The sequence below is a fragment of the Chiloscyllium plagiosum genome, chromosome 7 (genome assembly GCF_004010195.1).
Source record: "Chiloscyllium plagiosum isolate BGI_BamShark_2017 chromosome 7, ASM401019v2, whole genome shotgun sequence".
In the NCBI taxonomy this organism is placed as follows: Eukaryota; Metazoa; Chordata; class Chondrichthyes; order Orectolobiformes; family Hemiscylliidae; genus Chiloscyllium; species Chiloscyllium plagiosum.
In genome coordinates this window covers 67,896,505-67,913,507 of record NC_057716.1, presented here as the reverse complement: position 1 = coordinate 67,913,507, position 17,003 = coordinate 67,896,505, and the positions used below count along the sequence as shown (strand labels likewise).

The 17,003-nt window shown below is 40.2% G+C and overlaps 2 protein-coding genes across 2 annotated transcripts in view; both read right to left on the bottom strand.

Moving 5' to 3' along the window:
* Nucleotides 1-4,109: 4,109 nt before the first annotated feature.
* On the bottom strand, nucleotides 4,110-9,647 carry LOC122551679 (vasoactive intestinal polypeptide receptor-like). The gene is made up of 3 exons (XM_043693988.1): nucleotides 8,831-9,647; nucleotides 7,116-7,248; nucleotides 4,110-4,926 (listed from the first exon to the last, which is right to left on the bottom strand). Exons 1-3 carry the CDS (start codon nucleotides 8,983-8,985, stop codon nucleotides 4,573-4,575), a joined length of 642 nt encoding a protein of 213 aa, XP_043549923.1. The 5' UTR covers nucleotides 8,986-9,647; the 3' UTR covers nucleotides 4,110-4,572.
* LOC122551681 (secretin receptor) overlaps nucleotides 9,135-17,003 on the bottom strand; it is a 35,170-nt gene continuing 27,301 nt past the window's right edge. The window contains exon 4 of the mRNA XM_043693991.1: nucleotides 9,135-9,250. Within this exon, the coding sequence (XP_043549926.1) occupies nucleotides 9,135-9,250 (116 nt within the window). The remainder of the gene's footprint in view (nucleotides 9,251-17,003) is intronic.

Here is a 17,003-nt window from a genome sequence, read left to right as displayed (position 1 = left end):
ACAGGAACAAGGATGTCTGGGTGCAATTACAGAGGGCATTGGTGAGGCCAAATCTGGAATATTATGTGCAGTTTTGGTCTCCTTATCTGAGGACGGATGTTCTTGCTATAGAGAGAGTGCAGCAAAGGTTCACCAAATTGATTCTTGGGATGGCAGGACTGATGCATAAGGAGGAATTAAGCCAATTAGGATTGCAGTCACTGGAGTTTAAAAAAATGAAGGGGGATCTCACCTAAAACATTCTAACAGGATTAGACAGGTGAGACGTATGTTCTCGATGGTAGAGCAGTCCTGATCCATGGGTCATAGTTTAAGGGTAATGGGTAAACCTTTTAGTACTGAGATGCGGAGAAATTTCTTCACCTGAGAGTGGTGAGTCTGTGGAATAGACTACAACAGAAAATGGTTGCTGTCAAAACATAATGTCTTTTTTATGAAGGAGATAGATATAGCTCTTGTGGCCAAAGGCATCAAGGGATTTGGAGAGTATTAAGCTCAGTGATCAGCCATGATTATAATGAAATGTAGAGCAGGCTCGAGAGGTTGATTGGTCTACTCCTGCTCCTATCTTCCATGTTCCTATATTTCTTTTTGACCATACACTGCAAATTATATAGGTCAGTATAAAAATATAAAGTCACCACGGTCCTGGCAGATTATAGGGTTGTTCTCTCACTACAGAGAAACAACTGGTGGTGGTTTAACCTGAGGGACACCAGGCCTCAATCGAGGGAGAGATTAAGATGGTGGGACCTTCGTGGTAAAGTCAGTCAGTACACTATTCTGGCAGCACTTATGACGTCAAATGGCCACATTCTGTATTGTGAGATTCTATGAATTGAGGAAAAGCTATTGAGCAAACGGGACTTTCAAATTAATTGACACATAATTGTCAAAATAGTAAAGATCTTAAAATGTGAAGACTTGTTATGTGATTCTTTTAATTTAGGCAGTCACCAGAAATTCAGATTTTTTTAAAAAAATTTGGTTTATCTTATAATCATTGAGAAATTTCAGAATGTTACAAGAGATGTGAATATAGGAGAAAAGGCTAGTAAGTTTGCAAATGACACCAAAATTGGTGGTAGCGGACAATGGAGAAAGTTATCTCAGAGTACAACATAACTTTGATCTGAGGGGCCAAGGAATTGCACATGGAGTTTAATTTACATAAATGTGAGGTGTTGCATTTTGGTCGGGCAAATCAGGGCAGGACATATATATTTAATGGTAGGGTCCTGGGGAGTGTTGCTGAGCAGAGACCTTGGGGTGCAGGTTCTCAGTTCCTTGCAGGTGGAGTCACAGGTGGACAGGATAGTGAAGAAGGCTGAAAATAAAAAAAATGCTGGAAATCACAGCAAGTTAGACCACATCCATGGAGAAAGAGCAAGCTAATGTTTTGATGAGAAGTCATCTAGACTCGAAAAATTACCTTGCTCTATCTCCAAGGATGCTGACTGACCCACTGTGATTTCCAGCATTTTTTGTCCCCAGTGAAGATTCCAATATCTGCAATAATTTGCTCCTATGTAGTGAAGAAAGCATTTGGTACATTTGCCTTTATTGGTCAGTGCATTGAGTATAGGAGTTGGGAGGTCATGTTGCACCTATACAGGACATTGGTTAGCCATTTTTGCAATACTGTGTGCAGTTTGGGTCTCCCTGCTATAGGAAGGATGCTGCTAAACTTGAAAGGGTGCAGAAAAGATTTACAAGGATGTTGCCAGGGTTGGAATGCTTGAGCTATAGGGAAAGGCTGAAAAGGCTAGGGCTATATTCCTTGGAGTGTCGGAGGCTGAGGGGTGACCTTATAAAGGTTTATAAAATCATGAGGGGCATGGTTAGGGTAAATAGCCAAGGTGTTTTTTTTCCCAGTTTAGGGGAGTCCAAATTAGGGGGCATAGGTTTAAGGTGAGAAGGGAAAAATATAAAAGGGATCTAAAAGGCAACTTTTTCACACAGAGTGTGGTGCATGTTTGGAATGAGCTGCCATAGGAAGCGGTGGAAGCTGGTACAATTACATTTAAAAGGCATCTGGATGGGTATATGAATAGGGAAGGTTTAGAGGAATGTGGGCCAAATGCTGGTAAAAGGGACTAGATTAATTTAGGAAACCTGCTCTGCATAGACAAGTTGAACCAGAGGGTCTTTCTTCCATGCTGTACATCTCTATGACTGCTTCACATTCAACATGATATTAATGCACAATGTTGAAACAAAAAATACAATTAAATGGACCAAACTGCACCTGTCTCGCCAATTCAATCTTGAAAATGATAGGTGTGGAATCAGAGGTATCAAAGCACTGTTGGTAGTCATTTTCAGTTTTAGAGATAATGTCAAATGGGTGATAATGAGTGGGTACACATTATACACCCCACCTAAATTTTGTTTCATTGATGTCAATAGAAAGAGATATCAGAAAAAGTGTATAACAAATGATTGATTTGTCAAGCTTATTTTACAATATTACCAAAAGCTACCACATCTGAAGAAATAAGTGCATGCACCATACATTATTCTGCAAATTCTAAAATATCTGATGTACCTAGGGTGTACAATCCAAGTTGGTTAAAATGTACACTTACAATAATAATTTACAAGAAATCAGAATCATCTTCAATTAAAAAAATACTTACCAAAATTGATACAATTGGAGGTCCTTTAATGATCCACCATATCCGTACATCTGAGTTAACATTCCAGCAGCTATGGATTATAGAAATTATAAAGCTGTTTCTTTGATTTTAAATGATTGAACACTATGAATCTGACAAATTATTTGATTAATTATGCTGGTGCTGTATTTACATATTCATAGTTAATACATTTTAATTTGTCATCCTTTAGCATCAGGCGAAACTGAGGACTGCAGATGCTGGGAATTAGAGTCACCTGGATCATCTCAGACACCTCCCTCCTTTTCCTGGGCCTCTCCATCTCCATCAACAGTGACCGACTTAACATTAACATCTTCGACAAATCCACCGACTCCCACAGCTTCCTAGACTACACCTCCTTCCATCCTGCTTCCTGTAAATACGCTATCCCTTATTTCCAAATCCTCCACCTCCGCCGTATGTGCTCCCAGGAGGACCAGTTCCACGACAGAACACACCAGATGGCCTCCTCCTTTAAAGACCACAATTTCCCCTCCCATGTATTTGATGATGCCCTCCAGTGCATCCCATTCACCTCCAGCACCTCCACCCTTGAACCCCACCCCTCCAACCGCAAGAAGGACAGAACGCCCCCTGGTCCTCACCTTCCACCGCACAAACCTCCATATACATCGCATCATCCACCGCCATTTCCACCAGCTACAAACGGACCCCACCACTCCCACCCCAATCCGCTTTCCGTGAAGACCATTCCCTCTGCGACTCCCTTGTCAGGTCCACACCTCACCCCCCCAACAACCCCCCTTCCCTTCCCAGCACCTTCCCCTGCCACTGCAGGAATTGCATAACCTGCACCCACACCTTCCCCCTTCCACATCCATCAGAGTTTTACCTGCATTTCCACATGTCATTTACTGTATCCGTTGCTCCCGATGTGGCCTCCTCTACATAGGGGAGACAGGATGCCTACTTGCAGAGTGCTTCAGGGAACATCTCCAAGACACACACATCAACCAACCCCACTGCCCCGTGGCCGAACACTTCAACTCCTCCTCCCATTCCACAAGGACATGCAGGTCCTAGGTCTCCTCGATCGCCACTGCCTAACCACCTGATGCCTGGAGGAAGAATGCCTCATCTTCCACCTTGGGACCCTTAAACCCCAAGGCATCAATGTGGATTTCACCAGTTTCCTCATTTCCTCTCCCCCACCTTATCCCAGTCCCAACTTTCCGACGTGGCACCGCCCTCATGACCTGTCAATCTTCCTTCCTACCTATCTGCTCCACCCTCCTCTCCGACCTATCACCTTTACCCCCACCTCCATCTACCTATCGCACTCTCAACTACCTTCCCCCTAGCCCCACCCCTCTCCCATTTATCTCACCGTCCCCTCAGCTCACAGCCTCATTCCTGATGAAGGGATTTTGCCCGAAATATTGATTCTCCTGCTGCTCGGATGCTACCTGACCTGCTGTGCCGATCAAACACCACACTCTCAACCCTTTAGCATCAGCATATTATAGATATAAAGTTGACACTAAACTTGAAATAAGAATGAAATATTAAGGAACAATTGTCAAAGTGTAAGGAGGGCAATAGTTACTATTTTTCTCAAATAACATGGTAAACAATTTCACTATCGTTCAATGGAATTTGAGAAAACAATTCTAAACCATTTAAAGAATTTGGAGACTTTTAACATAATGTGCACTTGTAGGTACCATGTATTTTTACACTTATGTATAAATATGCTGTAGCTTTGGAGGTTTTAGTTCTGTTAATCTATAATTTGGTTTTGCTGATCATATCTTAAAGTAATATTACTTAAAGTAATATTATCCTCCAAAGTAAAGCAATAAAGAAAGTTTGATATGAAAGTTTCTTTAGGGCAACAAATGTTTTTGATTCTAGGTTTTATTTACATGAAAACTTGGCTTACCCAGTGTTCTCATATATCTGTCTTGTAATTGACCAGGGTATGATAAAAACTGCTGGTGCACCTGAATATGAAAAATGTAAAACAAAAACAACAAAAGAAGGGGAAAATCAGACTATTAGATGAAGGAAAAAAGGATGGACGTTTTCTCAAAATAGAAGATTTAGAATTATACAAAAATATGAGATTTAGTTTCTCAAAGTAAAACTTGCCCCATCCTAGAATGATGTACCATCTGAAATATTTTTGCTCTGAAAAGGCAGATACCGCCAGAAGTGTGTGCAAGTACAATGCTTCTATGAGCAACCAATTGAAATTAGCCAGGACACAGTATTGGAAGAAAACAATAGCGACTTTGCATTCAACCTGGGAACAAAAGTAAACAGAAAAGACAATAAATCACTGGCCAAGCCTTTACTACTTTTACTACAGAAACAGGTTAACTTGTTATTATAAAACAAAGAACTGTGGTTGCTGGAAATCTAAATTAAAAATCTGAAATTGTGAGAGAAGGTCAATAGGTCTGGCAGCATCTGAAGAGGGAAAATAGAATTCTGAAGAAGGGTCATTACACTCCAAATGTTGGCTCTGCGTTCTCTCCACAGTTGCTGCAAGATCTGCAGAGTTTCTCAAGCAATTTCTATATTTTGGTTCAGGTAACTTACTAAATTGATACACTATTAACTTTATTTTTATATCACTATAATAATGAATTAATACTATTGATCTAGGCTGTGTATGTATGTATAAATAGCAATAATGTCAGCAAAACTGCCTCCTGCAGTTACCACCAGCCCAGATACTGGCACCTTGGTGGTGAACATTAATGCTAGAAGATTTGGGAGCACAAGCTGATCAGCAGCTCAATGTAATGGCTACATGAGCTAATGAGGAAAAACTGCTCTCGGCAGTTGGAACTCAGAGGACTGACAAAAATCAGTATTATGCAGGAGAGAAACTGGTGGAATCAGCGTCAGGGACTTCAGCCATATGCACCAATGGACAGCTCTGTGGAGGTCAATAACACTTATTGTCCAGGGTGTGCAGCAATGCTATAGGAACCCAGTTCCTTCACCATGTAATTGGCTACTTCCATGGATGGCCTGGTTATTGCCATGGGGAGCCAGCTCCAGCCGACTCAAGGTCAGCTAGAGAGGAGCACACACTTGCACGCCATTGCCCCAGCCATTGGCTCAGGACTGAAGGCATTGGATCAGGGAAGCTAGCACACACTGTCGGTGCCACTTCCTCACAAGGACACAGAGCAGTGTCAGGAAGCAGCCAGCAGGAAGAGGAACCACATACAGGCCTCTCAGATGGCTCCTCTCAGGACACTCAAGAGATAGCTGGGACCTCCACCTCTACCCTGCCTGCTCCTCTCTGCCCCAAAAGGTTCAAGCTGAGGATGATCCACTTGCCTCTGATGTGAAAACCCTCAGTATGTCAAGGGCCATCCAGATACAAATGTCTCTGTGGTGGCCCAACCTACCCTCCCATGGCCAATGGGTTCCAGTGCTGGACAGGGTCTCTCTAGCCTAGCTGCAGAGCCTGAGCCAATAATCGTTTGGGGGCATGATGATAATGTAGATAAAATTTGACATTTATATAATTCACATTTATATAAATTCTATTACTTTTTCACGATGTTGTTTGATTCTCTGCATAGTCCCAATTGTAGCATTGCTGGCATGATGCCTAATGTCATGTCTGTACAGGATGTACCTTGGATCAATGTCTCTGTTGACAGTTGCCTACAGCATGTGAACACAATGTAGACAAAGTGTATACTGTGCAATTGTTTCTGTTGCTACTGTTGCCCCTCATGGTCAAACATCCCTATTCTTACCCTGGCCTCTGTGTCCAAAAGTAATGGTGAATGAAGTGTGCAGCAATATCTGGAGAAGGGAGGTGTATAGACAGATGGAGCCAATGCATTAGCATTGCCAGGAATTAAGGGGTTTGCAGGTCTGTGTCTTGTGCAGTGCATGGGTCTGTATGAAATGCTGTTGACCTCATATCAGTGGGTCTACAAACCCTCTCACAGGTCAAGATTCACTATTCTGGTGTAGTCCCCGCTATTTTCTTTCCTATTGTGTCCTTTTCAAAGGTGGCAGTGAATGCACATCATTCAGTAGTGCCCTCCCACTTTTCGACTCTGATCTCCAGCATCTGCAGTCATCACTTGCTCCTATTTAAGGACATTGGTTAGCTCAGTTGATCAGATGGCTGGTTTGCATGCAGGGTAGTGGCAACAGTGTCCGTGGGTGGGGGGGCTATCAAATCCTGCACTGGCTGAGGTTACCATGAAAGACTCTCCTTTTTGACCCTAAGGTTATGCCACATCAGTCCTCTCTGTTTAATGAACTGCATGCTCTGGTACAACTATGGTGACTTTTACCTAATCAATGACTGATCATAGCGATGTATCTTGTACTAAGTTTTTGCCTCTTTATCATACCATTCTGCTTAATTCTTAACAATAATTTAAGCAATTTAGCACTTTAAAATAACCACGAGAAATAATGATAAATGTTGCTAGGTAATGAAATAATTACCGGGTAAATAGTGCAGTGACGCTTATCCTCACTGGAAAACAGGACATTGTCTTTTATGAAGATTGAAATTGCACGAAGAATGTATGACACAAACAAATGCATATGAATATAATTCCTGGTACAGTGAAGCTTCCTGTAAAATGTGCAATGTAGTTCAGTTATATTAGTTACCATTCTAAACTATTTAAACTTATCTATGCTTCTATCTCTTTTAAAATAACACTATATGTCACATAGTATTGCAAATGCCAATATTGGGGACTGGATCGAATAGAATAGTAATTTATTGTGACTAGTATTTTTTACAAAAAAAGGCACAGTGAAATGTATATATGTCGCTATACCATGGTGCCTATATTAATTATAGAAGATACAGATAAGGGAAAAAAATTAAAACTTTAAGACAAAGTCTATCTTAGTTCTATTCATGGTTTCTGGCTTTGGGAAAATGCAGTGCTGATAGCAGAAAGGGAGACAATATAACTGGAGTTGTAAGTTTTTGCCTTCTAGCACCAATAACAAGTTTTGTCATTCTAAAGGCACGCCCAAGTACAACAGAATAAATGGGGCCTGTGGGAAATGGACAGTGGGATCACTGGATACAAAGAGTAGAGGAAAAGACTGGACTAGAAGTTAGAATGGTTAACATTAAGGTGAAACAGTTGGGCATATTAAAATACTCACAGGCTGGTTTGTAAATTGGTTGAACTTCATTTATTGGTTCCAGCTTTTACATTTATTGGGCTGGCTAAGGAGAATGGGAAAGGCATATAGCTTTCATGGCTGGTTTTCCATTTCTGGTTTTGGGAAATGTATTGGAGTATGCTTGGTTCATGCTGATCATGTGAATGACAATACCAAGAGCCTGTTTTGCAACAGCAATATGGATGAGGCTAATAGTGTTAATCAATGTCACAGACTAAATCAAACAGCCATTTCTGGTGCCGGATGTGTGTTGTCAGAGATACCTTCACAGAATGTACAATTATAGTCCTCACCATACTCTGAAATCAATATAGCAATTGAAACTGGGTTACTTTCCCAATAGTTTCCTACTATGACAACAGGAAAACATAGAGCTTGTGCACTCAGGGAAGTGAGTTGTAACCATATTATCAGTGATAGTTAGTGTCAAACAACCTAGTTGGCCCTAAAACATAATTTTACATGTGAGGATTCTCATTTAATTTAATTAAAATGTGGTGGAGACTTTTTTTTTCTAAGAAGCATTGCCATTTAGCATCAGACTCCATTTCTTCCATTTTTATTTGGATGTATTGACCACATTCTCAGAAATTATGCTCTAATTCCCAGTGAGAGCATGTGCAGGTTCCCAGCTTGCACTTTCCCTGCTGGTGGAATGGAGCCAACAATAGAATATCCTGTCCTGCATGTCATTGATGATTTTTCAATCTACTTGGTTAAAGAGCTTCACTGCTACTTACTCACGGAGACCTCTGTTCCTCTGTTTAAAGTACCATGCTCAATCAAAGACCAGATGAGAACAGGTCTGCACTCTGAAGCTTACAAAAACTTTCTGAGTAGCTGCTAGTGAGGTGAACAAAACATTTTTTTCCTTTCCTGATGACTCATAAAACTTGGGACCATGGATAGCCTTGATCATTGATGTTCCTACTGTCATATGCAATTTTGTTCCCCCAAATACATAAATGCAAATTTTTTATGAACACTGATACTGCTGAAGTTGCACTTACCGAAATAAGCTAAGGATTGTGACTGCTGTGAACAGGAATATGAAAGAAATGCTGTTTCCCACAGTGTAAATGATTTTCAGTTTCATGTAGAATGCTTCCTTTATAAAAATACAAACAAATAACATTTTCAAAATAAACTCAACTGTATTCAGCATATTTTCATTGATTTAGTTATCTATGTCATTGATATCTTTGCAAATGCATATACAATTCGATTCCATGAACAAAACTGAACAAACAGTCATGAAACAATCATTAGAGCACATGAGATGCTGGATGTGTTCACTCTGGCATATTTGTGTTACTACATACACACCTTGGCATCATTTGTGGTATCATCCATATCATATCCACAAGCTGTTCTGTATTCAGGGAATGTATCAGACCACCCCTCACTTGTGCAGTTTCGAGAAATAAAACCTGGTAAAAATTACAAATAGATCTTGATACAACAGTAATTTAGATTAAGCGAGTTAAAATAGAAGCTGATACGAGTTTTGCCTTCAGCAGCGATGCTTCTGTTATCCCTCACACATAAGAACCTAGGTATGGATAATGTGATATTAATTTAAAAGATAGATCAGGGTATTTTCCAGATGGTATGAAGTTAAACACGGTGATGTCCACAGAGACTTGGGCATTTGGGTGCATTGATCTTTAAAATGTCATGATAGGTGCAGAAAATAATCAAGAAAGCTAATGGAATGCCGGCCTTATGTCAAGAGAACTGGAGTACTGGGATGAAGAAGTTACATTGCAGTTATACAGAACCCTGGTTAGACCCCACATGGAGTACTGTGAACAGATCTGGCTCATTCCAGCCTTGGAGGGAGTACAGCGTAGGCCTACAAGAATATCTGGACTTCAGGGTTAATTTATGATGAGAGATTAAACAATTAGGCCTGTTTTCATAGAATTCAGAAAGGGGTTATATGATCAAAGTCTACAAGGTATGAACAGAAAAGACAGGACCGAAAAAATATAAACTATTTCCACTGGTTGTGGATTCTAGACCTAGGTGGCATGGTCTCAGAATTATATCCACACTGTACAGGAGAGAGGTCAGGGAGAAATTTTACACAGAAAGGCTGGTAGATATTTGTAACTCTCTTCCACAAATAGCAATGGATGCTGGATCAGTTATTAATTTTTAATCTGAAATGGAGAAATTTTGTTCAGCAAAGCTATTAAGGGATATGAGCCAAAGGCAGATATATGGAGTTAGGCCACATATCAGCCATGATGTCATTGAATAATTGAACAATTGAATGAGGGACTGAATGACCTACTTCCATTCCTATGTTTTTATGTTTTCAAGGATCCAAATGACATCTAAAACCACTGACTATTACATATAATTATTACATCCATAAATACAAGTGTCTGCGATAGTATTAGGCAATTTGGTTACAAAGAGCAATATGTCATGCTTCAAGTGATTTGAGTTAAGATGGTGTTTGATGCTGTTATACTCTCACGTCACATGCATATGACACAGCGATGATAACACAAGCATGTCTCTTAAAGGTATATTGACATACTGACTGAGAGATATAGAAGACAGTGAGAACTGCAGATGCTGGAGATCAGAGTCGAGTGTGTGGTGCTGGAAAAGCAGAGCAGGTCAGGCAGCATCTGAGGAGCAGGAGAATTGTATATGTCTCATAGTCAAAACGTGTGGTGCTGGTAAAGTACAGCAGGTCAAGCAGCATCTGAGGAGCAGGAGAGTTGACGTTTCACGCATAAGCCCTTCATCATTCCTGAACTCTTCTGGTCTTCAGATGTTACCAGCACCACACTTTTTGACTATGCGACATATATATTGTCCACTTTTTCTAAAAGTTAAAACAACTTCAAATAGACATACATGGTTGCACATATACACAAGCTGTCAATTTGAAAATTATTCAAACAGGTAAAATGAAGTTTACAAGAATAGCAATTTAAACTTCAATGTAATGTTGTGGAGGTCTGACAACTCATACTGATCTGTTGATTGTACACCCATCTGAAGAGGTCAGTGTTTTTCACTGTTGCAGTTGTTTGACACTTTCATTGTCTTGCTGCTGGTGATGTCACTCAATGTCACTGCATATTTTTCATCATTTGAGGTTCCTAGCTCACTATGTGTGTGCTTGATTGATGTGTCATACCTGGATCTGAGCTGGCTTCTGTTCATTTGCAATGTAACACCATGATCAGTGATGACTTCATATGACCTGGGCCGGCTGAATATTTTAGAAACATTTGCTGGTATCCAAATGTTTGGATTTGTATTTATAACTTGGACCAACTGCCCCGAGTACAATTTTGGTAACTCTTATTCTGCTTATTTGTTGTGTATCTCTTTCATTCTCCTTTGCCTGGATGAAGAACACCCTGCATCTCAATTGACCTTTCGACAATCCTTATATTGGTTAAAATAATCCCTTCTCCATTGGTGTTGCATGAAAATGCAGCAATGCAACACAAAAATCTTATTTTATTGCTCGATACCTAATTATCCATCAAAAAAACTGTGGATGCTGGAAATCTGAAACAAAAACAGAAATAGCTGGAGAAGCTCAGCAGGTCTCCCAGCATTTCTGGAGAGAAAGCAGAGTCAACATTTCGAGTCCAGTGACACTTCTTCAGTCCAGAACTGCTGAGTTTCTCCAGCTATATCTGTTTTTGTACTTAATGATCCTTGATTTGATGTACATATCATACATTCTGCTAGACCATTTGAGCATGGGTAGTGGGATAAAGATGTGATTTAGTCACATCCCACATAAAGTCATAGAGATGTACAGCACGGAAACAGACCCTTTGGTCCAACTCGTCCATGCAGACCAGGTATCCCAACCCAATTTAGTCTTACCTGGCCCATATCCCTCCAAACCCTTCCTATTCATATACCCAACCAGATGCCTTTTAAATGTTGCAATTGTACCAGCCTCCACCACTTCCTCTGGCAGCTCATTTCCATACACGTACCACCCTCTGCGTGAAAACGTTGCCCCTCAGGTCTCTTTTATATATTTCCTCTCTCACCCTAAACCTATGCCCTCTAGTTCTGGACTCCCCTACCCAAGGGAAAAGACTTTGTCTATTTATCCTATCCATGCCCCTCATGATTTTATAAACCTCTATAAGGTCACATAGAACACATCATTAAATGTTTTACCACTGAGTTGTGGTCCATGGCTGAAAACTATCCATTCTGGTATGCCAAATAAACTAAAATTTACACTCAATATGTCAGTCACAGTCACACTTACTGTGCTGCTAAATCATTGAACAACAGAAAATTGGAGGAGTAATCCATCACAGGGATGTAAGCATCTGCATGAATACAGAATAGATCTGGAGCTATTTTTGTCCAAGCAATGGATGGAATGTCATGTGGATAGCAAAGCTCCATCTGCTGCTGGGGTTGATATGTTTGGCATTGCATCACATATATTCACAAATCATTTCATGTCCTGATTCGTTTCTGACCTGTGCATAAATTCACATGCTGCCTGATTTATGCATTCAATACCCTGGTGTAACATGGATATGATGCCATGGCATAACACTTTTGGTATTAGAACATATTTGTCCTTTAAAACAACCTGCCAGAAGACACCAAACTCTTCTCTGTTTGACCAAAATGAATTAATCAGCTCAGATACTGTTTTAATTCTTTCAGGGCATCACTGGACAATGATTGTTTGAAACTCTTTTAGTAGATCATCTTTGGCAGATGCCAATTGCCTTTGTTTACATTGGCTCTGGTCAATGTGCAACAGAGAATGCCTCCAAATTCAATTTGATGTATCACATGTAGTCTGTTCTGCTATGGGTACAGTTTGAATCTCATGAACTGTGACTATACTGAGATATATGCACCCTGGTAGTCCTGCGCCTGATGGACCTACTGGATCAGGTAGAAGATTTCAGGAAACTAAGGTAAGCTTGCATATGGGAATTACAATGTGATTCTGCCAATCCTGGCATGAGATGGATTCTGGTAAGTTGTATTGTGCAGTGCAAATTGCTGAGGAAACATTGTAGTAACATGTTGTCATTAACGCCTGTGTTTTGTTTTAGCTTTTAAGATGTATCACCCTGCTCTTACAGGACATATACTGTTAATAGTCATAAAAGCTTTGCTGTCCTTATATTGTCAACCTGGTGAGGTTAACAATGTGCAAAGCTTAATTATCTTAATAAATTTGTCATTTGCGTTGGTTAACACTACACCTCATTGATATGCTTGTGTTCATACGCCTTTATAAGACTAACCTTGTTGCCAGTGTTGTAGTGTTGTTGATCACTACAATTTTGTTGATCACTTCTATTCTGGGGTCTGGCCTTTAAATCCAGATTTCCTGTATATACAGAAATCTACCATAACCACCACGGTGTGTGCATTGCCTCTAACTGAGTATCTTTACCTGATGTGGCAATACTTCTCCCTCATAACATAAGAAACTAGACATGGCAATCTGATATTGAAAAATCCACTGACATGTTAGGATATTTGGCTTCAAAAAGCAGTATGCTTTCATTAGCATGTCATGCTTCAAGTGATTCAGTTAAGATGGCATTTGAGACCTTTACAGCCTCAGCTCATACGCTGTCAAACAGTAATGGTATCGTAAGCATGTCTCTTAAAAGTGTAATGACATTCTGATTGTGAGACGTATCACAAACTGTCAGTTATCTCAATAATTCTTCAATTATTTCCATCCCATTATATAATAACATCAGGAAAAGGAATAGTTATTTATAAATTTCTTGAATATTAGCCTCCACACACATCTGATTACCATTAATTAACTCCTTCCATTTAAAGTCAAGCTGCTATCTATTAAAATTGCACATCTGCAAGATTTCACACTCTGTGAGAGACATATTCCTGTGCAAGGTGCGACTCTGCAGGAAATGCAAAATACTTATTTCAATGAACTGCTCCTTGGCAATGTAATTTGAGGAAAATATACAGTCACTACACCAGTGCTGTTTTAGTTCCTTAAGTCTCCACCATTACCAAATAATGCTGAAACTACTAGGTGTCAGCATTGACTCATTGATAGCAGACTTGTATCTAAATCAGCAGTTTGTATGTTCAAATCATGTCCTAAAAAATTAAGCACATAGTTTAATAGGCCAGTTCTTAAGTGAACTGTTGGAACTGGTATCTATGAGATGAGAAATTAAACTGAGGAATCATCTGCTGTCTGAATCAGACGAGAATCCCGACAATGCATTCCACCCATTGAGTTTACACCAACCCTCTGAAGAGCATCCCATTCTATCCCTGTAACCCCATACTTACCATAGTTAACCCACCTGGCCTGTACATTATGGGGCAATTTAACATGGCCAATCCACCTAAGCTGCACATCTTTGGACTGAGCAGCTGTAGGAATCCCATACAGACACAGGAAGAATGTGTAAACTTCACACGATCAACCAAGACTGCTATCGAACCTGGGTCCCTAGTGCTGTGATGCAGCAGTGCTAACCACTGTGCCACTGGCCAAAACATGAGTATGCTGAAAAATGGCATATTTTGATGAGCATTTCATGTTGCATTCGTCAGGGTGATTCACAAGAAATACCAAAGTAAAGGGAAAACAGTATTTTAGGAGTTTAAAGTGTTATTTGGTTAATGAGTGGACTCTGATTCCATAGAGGCATTGCCATGGAGAATGCACTGTTTAATAGTGTTTGCCAAGCTTTGCTTAAATGTTAAGGTCAACTGTGATCTCCCAAGACATTTCCCTTTGAAATGAACCAGAGAATGGCTATCCCCTACTTTGCTGAGTTGAAAAAGGTGCAACATGTTTACATGTATTTTCTGCCAGCAAAGGTTAACCACTCCATTAGCTAAACTCTCTACCAAAGGAAGACTGTAATTGGAAAATTCTTTATACCATTCCACTGACACTTAACAATACATAGTTTTCTTCACGAGTCCATGATACAAGACTGTCTTTGTAGATGACTCATATGCACACTTCTTCTACAGCCATCATACCATCTTACAATTGACTGTGCTTCTGTCTGTCTCGGGCTGAGGTTATTCCCAGTTCAGCTGTCCCTTCTTTCCTCATATCCACCACTAATCCCATTCACGTAACCTCATATTTGGGTGATCTGTTTTTAATTGGACATTTCATCAAACCAAGACTACATAGAAATGTAGAAGAAAAATTTGTTCACATAGAAGTCTTACTTGAATTGCCCAGAGGTGGATTGCACCATGAGCTGCTATGGGTCCTATATGGCATTAATCAAATAGCAGTGAAGGCAGTCACGTGGTTCAGACAAGCATCATGCCACAGCATGATGTTGATCCTGAACAATCAATATGGTTTGTGCTCTGCTGTTTGAAGTGAACATTGAATGGATGCTAGAAACTAGCAAACACAGGTCCAAACCAATTATTTGGGCTTCCATTTCCCTGATAGTAAACATATAGTCGGAGTATGCTGATATCTAGGACCAATTCAATCAATTAACTTGTTCCTATGAATAAAAATAAATGTTTTGCAAAATCATGTGATGTGTTGGCACTAGGTATTACTCAAGGTGGATGACTACTGTTACAATATCCCAGTTCAGAACTACAAGAGAAGTATTATACACTTGGCAAAACATTCTTGTACTTTTGCACACACATGCATCAGTTTACCATGAACTGTCCCATGTTTCAGAGTAATCTGTTTTCTTCACTTTGCTTTAGAAGTTTACACTAATTTGATTAGAGGAAAAGGACATTTAGGAGTGATCACATTTTACTTCAATCTCATTAAAAGTGGTCAAAAGTTTGAGAATGCCACAGAGGATGGAAAATAAGTGAAAAATAAGTCAGAAAGTAATAAAACATGCCTTTTTGTATATAAGTGCACAGTGCATGCATATTGTTGTTTAGATGGAAGGTGACCTTATATTTTGATGTAGCTCTTGTTTCCCAGCAGCCATCCCTGTATGGCCGAAGAATCTTACAAAGAGTCAGGAATCTCTAACATTCCCTAGAATTTAAGAGCTGTGGCAAGTCTCAGAATATTTAGTGCAGACCTCCAAAATTTGGTAATAATGGTTACATAAAGTTTGAACATTGATGGATTGGAAATCTTTTCTGTTGATTTGTATTTTGCATCATCATTTACTGTGGAAAAGGATATGGAAGATATAGACTGTAGGGAAATAGATGGTGACATTTTGCAAAATGTCCGTATTACAGAGGAGGAAGTATTGGATGCCTTGAAATGGGTAAAGGTGGATAAATCCCCAGGACCTGATCAGGTGGACCTGAGATCTCTGTGGGAAGGTAAAGAAGTGATTGCTGGGCCTGTTGCTGAGATATTTGTATCATCGATAGTCACAGGTGAGGTGCCAGAAGAGTGGAGGTTGGCTAACGTGGTGCTCCTGTTTAAGAAGGGAACTATAGACCAGTGAGCCTGACATCGGTAGTGGGCAAGTTATTGGAGGGAATCCTGACATATAAAGGCAAGGACTGATTATGGATAGGTGGGGGAAGGGGAAATCATGTCTCACAAACTAGATTGAGTTTTTGAGGAAGTACCAAAGAGGATTGATGAGGGCAGAGCAGTTGATGTGATCTATCTGGACTTCAGTAAGGTGTGTGACAAGGTTCCCCGTGGGAGATTGATTAGCAAGGTTAGATATCACGGAATACAGGGAGAACTAGCCATTTGGATACAGAATTGGCTCAAAGGTAGAAGACAGAGGGTGGTGTTGCAGGGTTGTTTTTCAGACTGGAGGCCTGTGACACGGATCGGTGCTGGGTCCTCTATATTTTTTGTCATTTACATGAATGATTTGGATGTGAGCATAAGAGATGCAGTTAGTAAGTTTGGAGATGACGCCAAAATTGGAGGTGTACTGGACAGCGAAGAAGGTTACCTCAGATTACAACAGGATATTGATCAGATGGGCCAATGGGCTGAGAAGTGGCAGATGGAGTTTAATTCAGATAAATGTGAGGTGCATTTAGTCTTAGCAGGACTTACACACTTAATGGTAAGGTCCTATGGAGTGTTGCTGAACAAAGAGACCTTGGAGTGCAGGTTCATAGCTCCTTGAAAGTGGAGTCGCAGGTACATAGGATAGTGAAGGAGGCATTTGGTATGCTTTCGTTTATTGGTCAGAGTATTGAGTACAGGAGTTGGGAGGT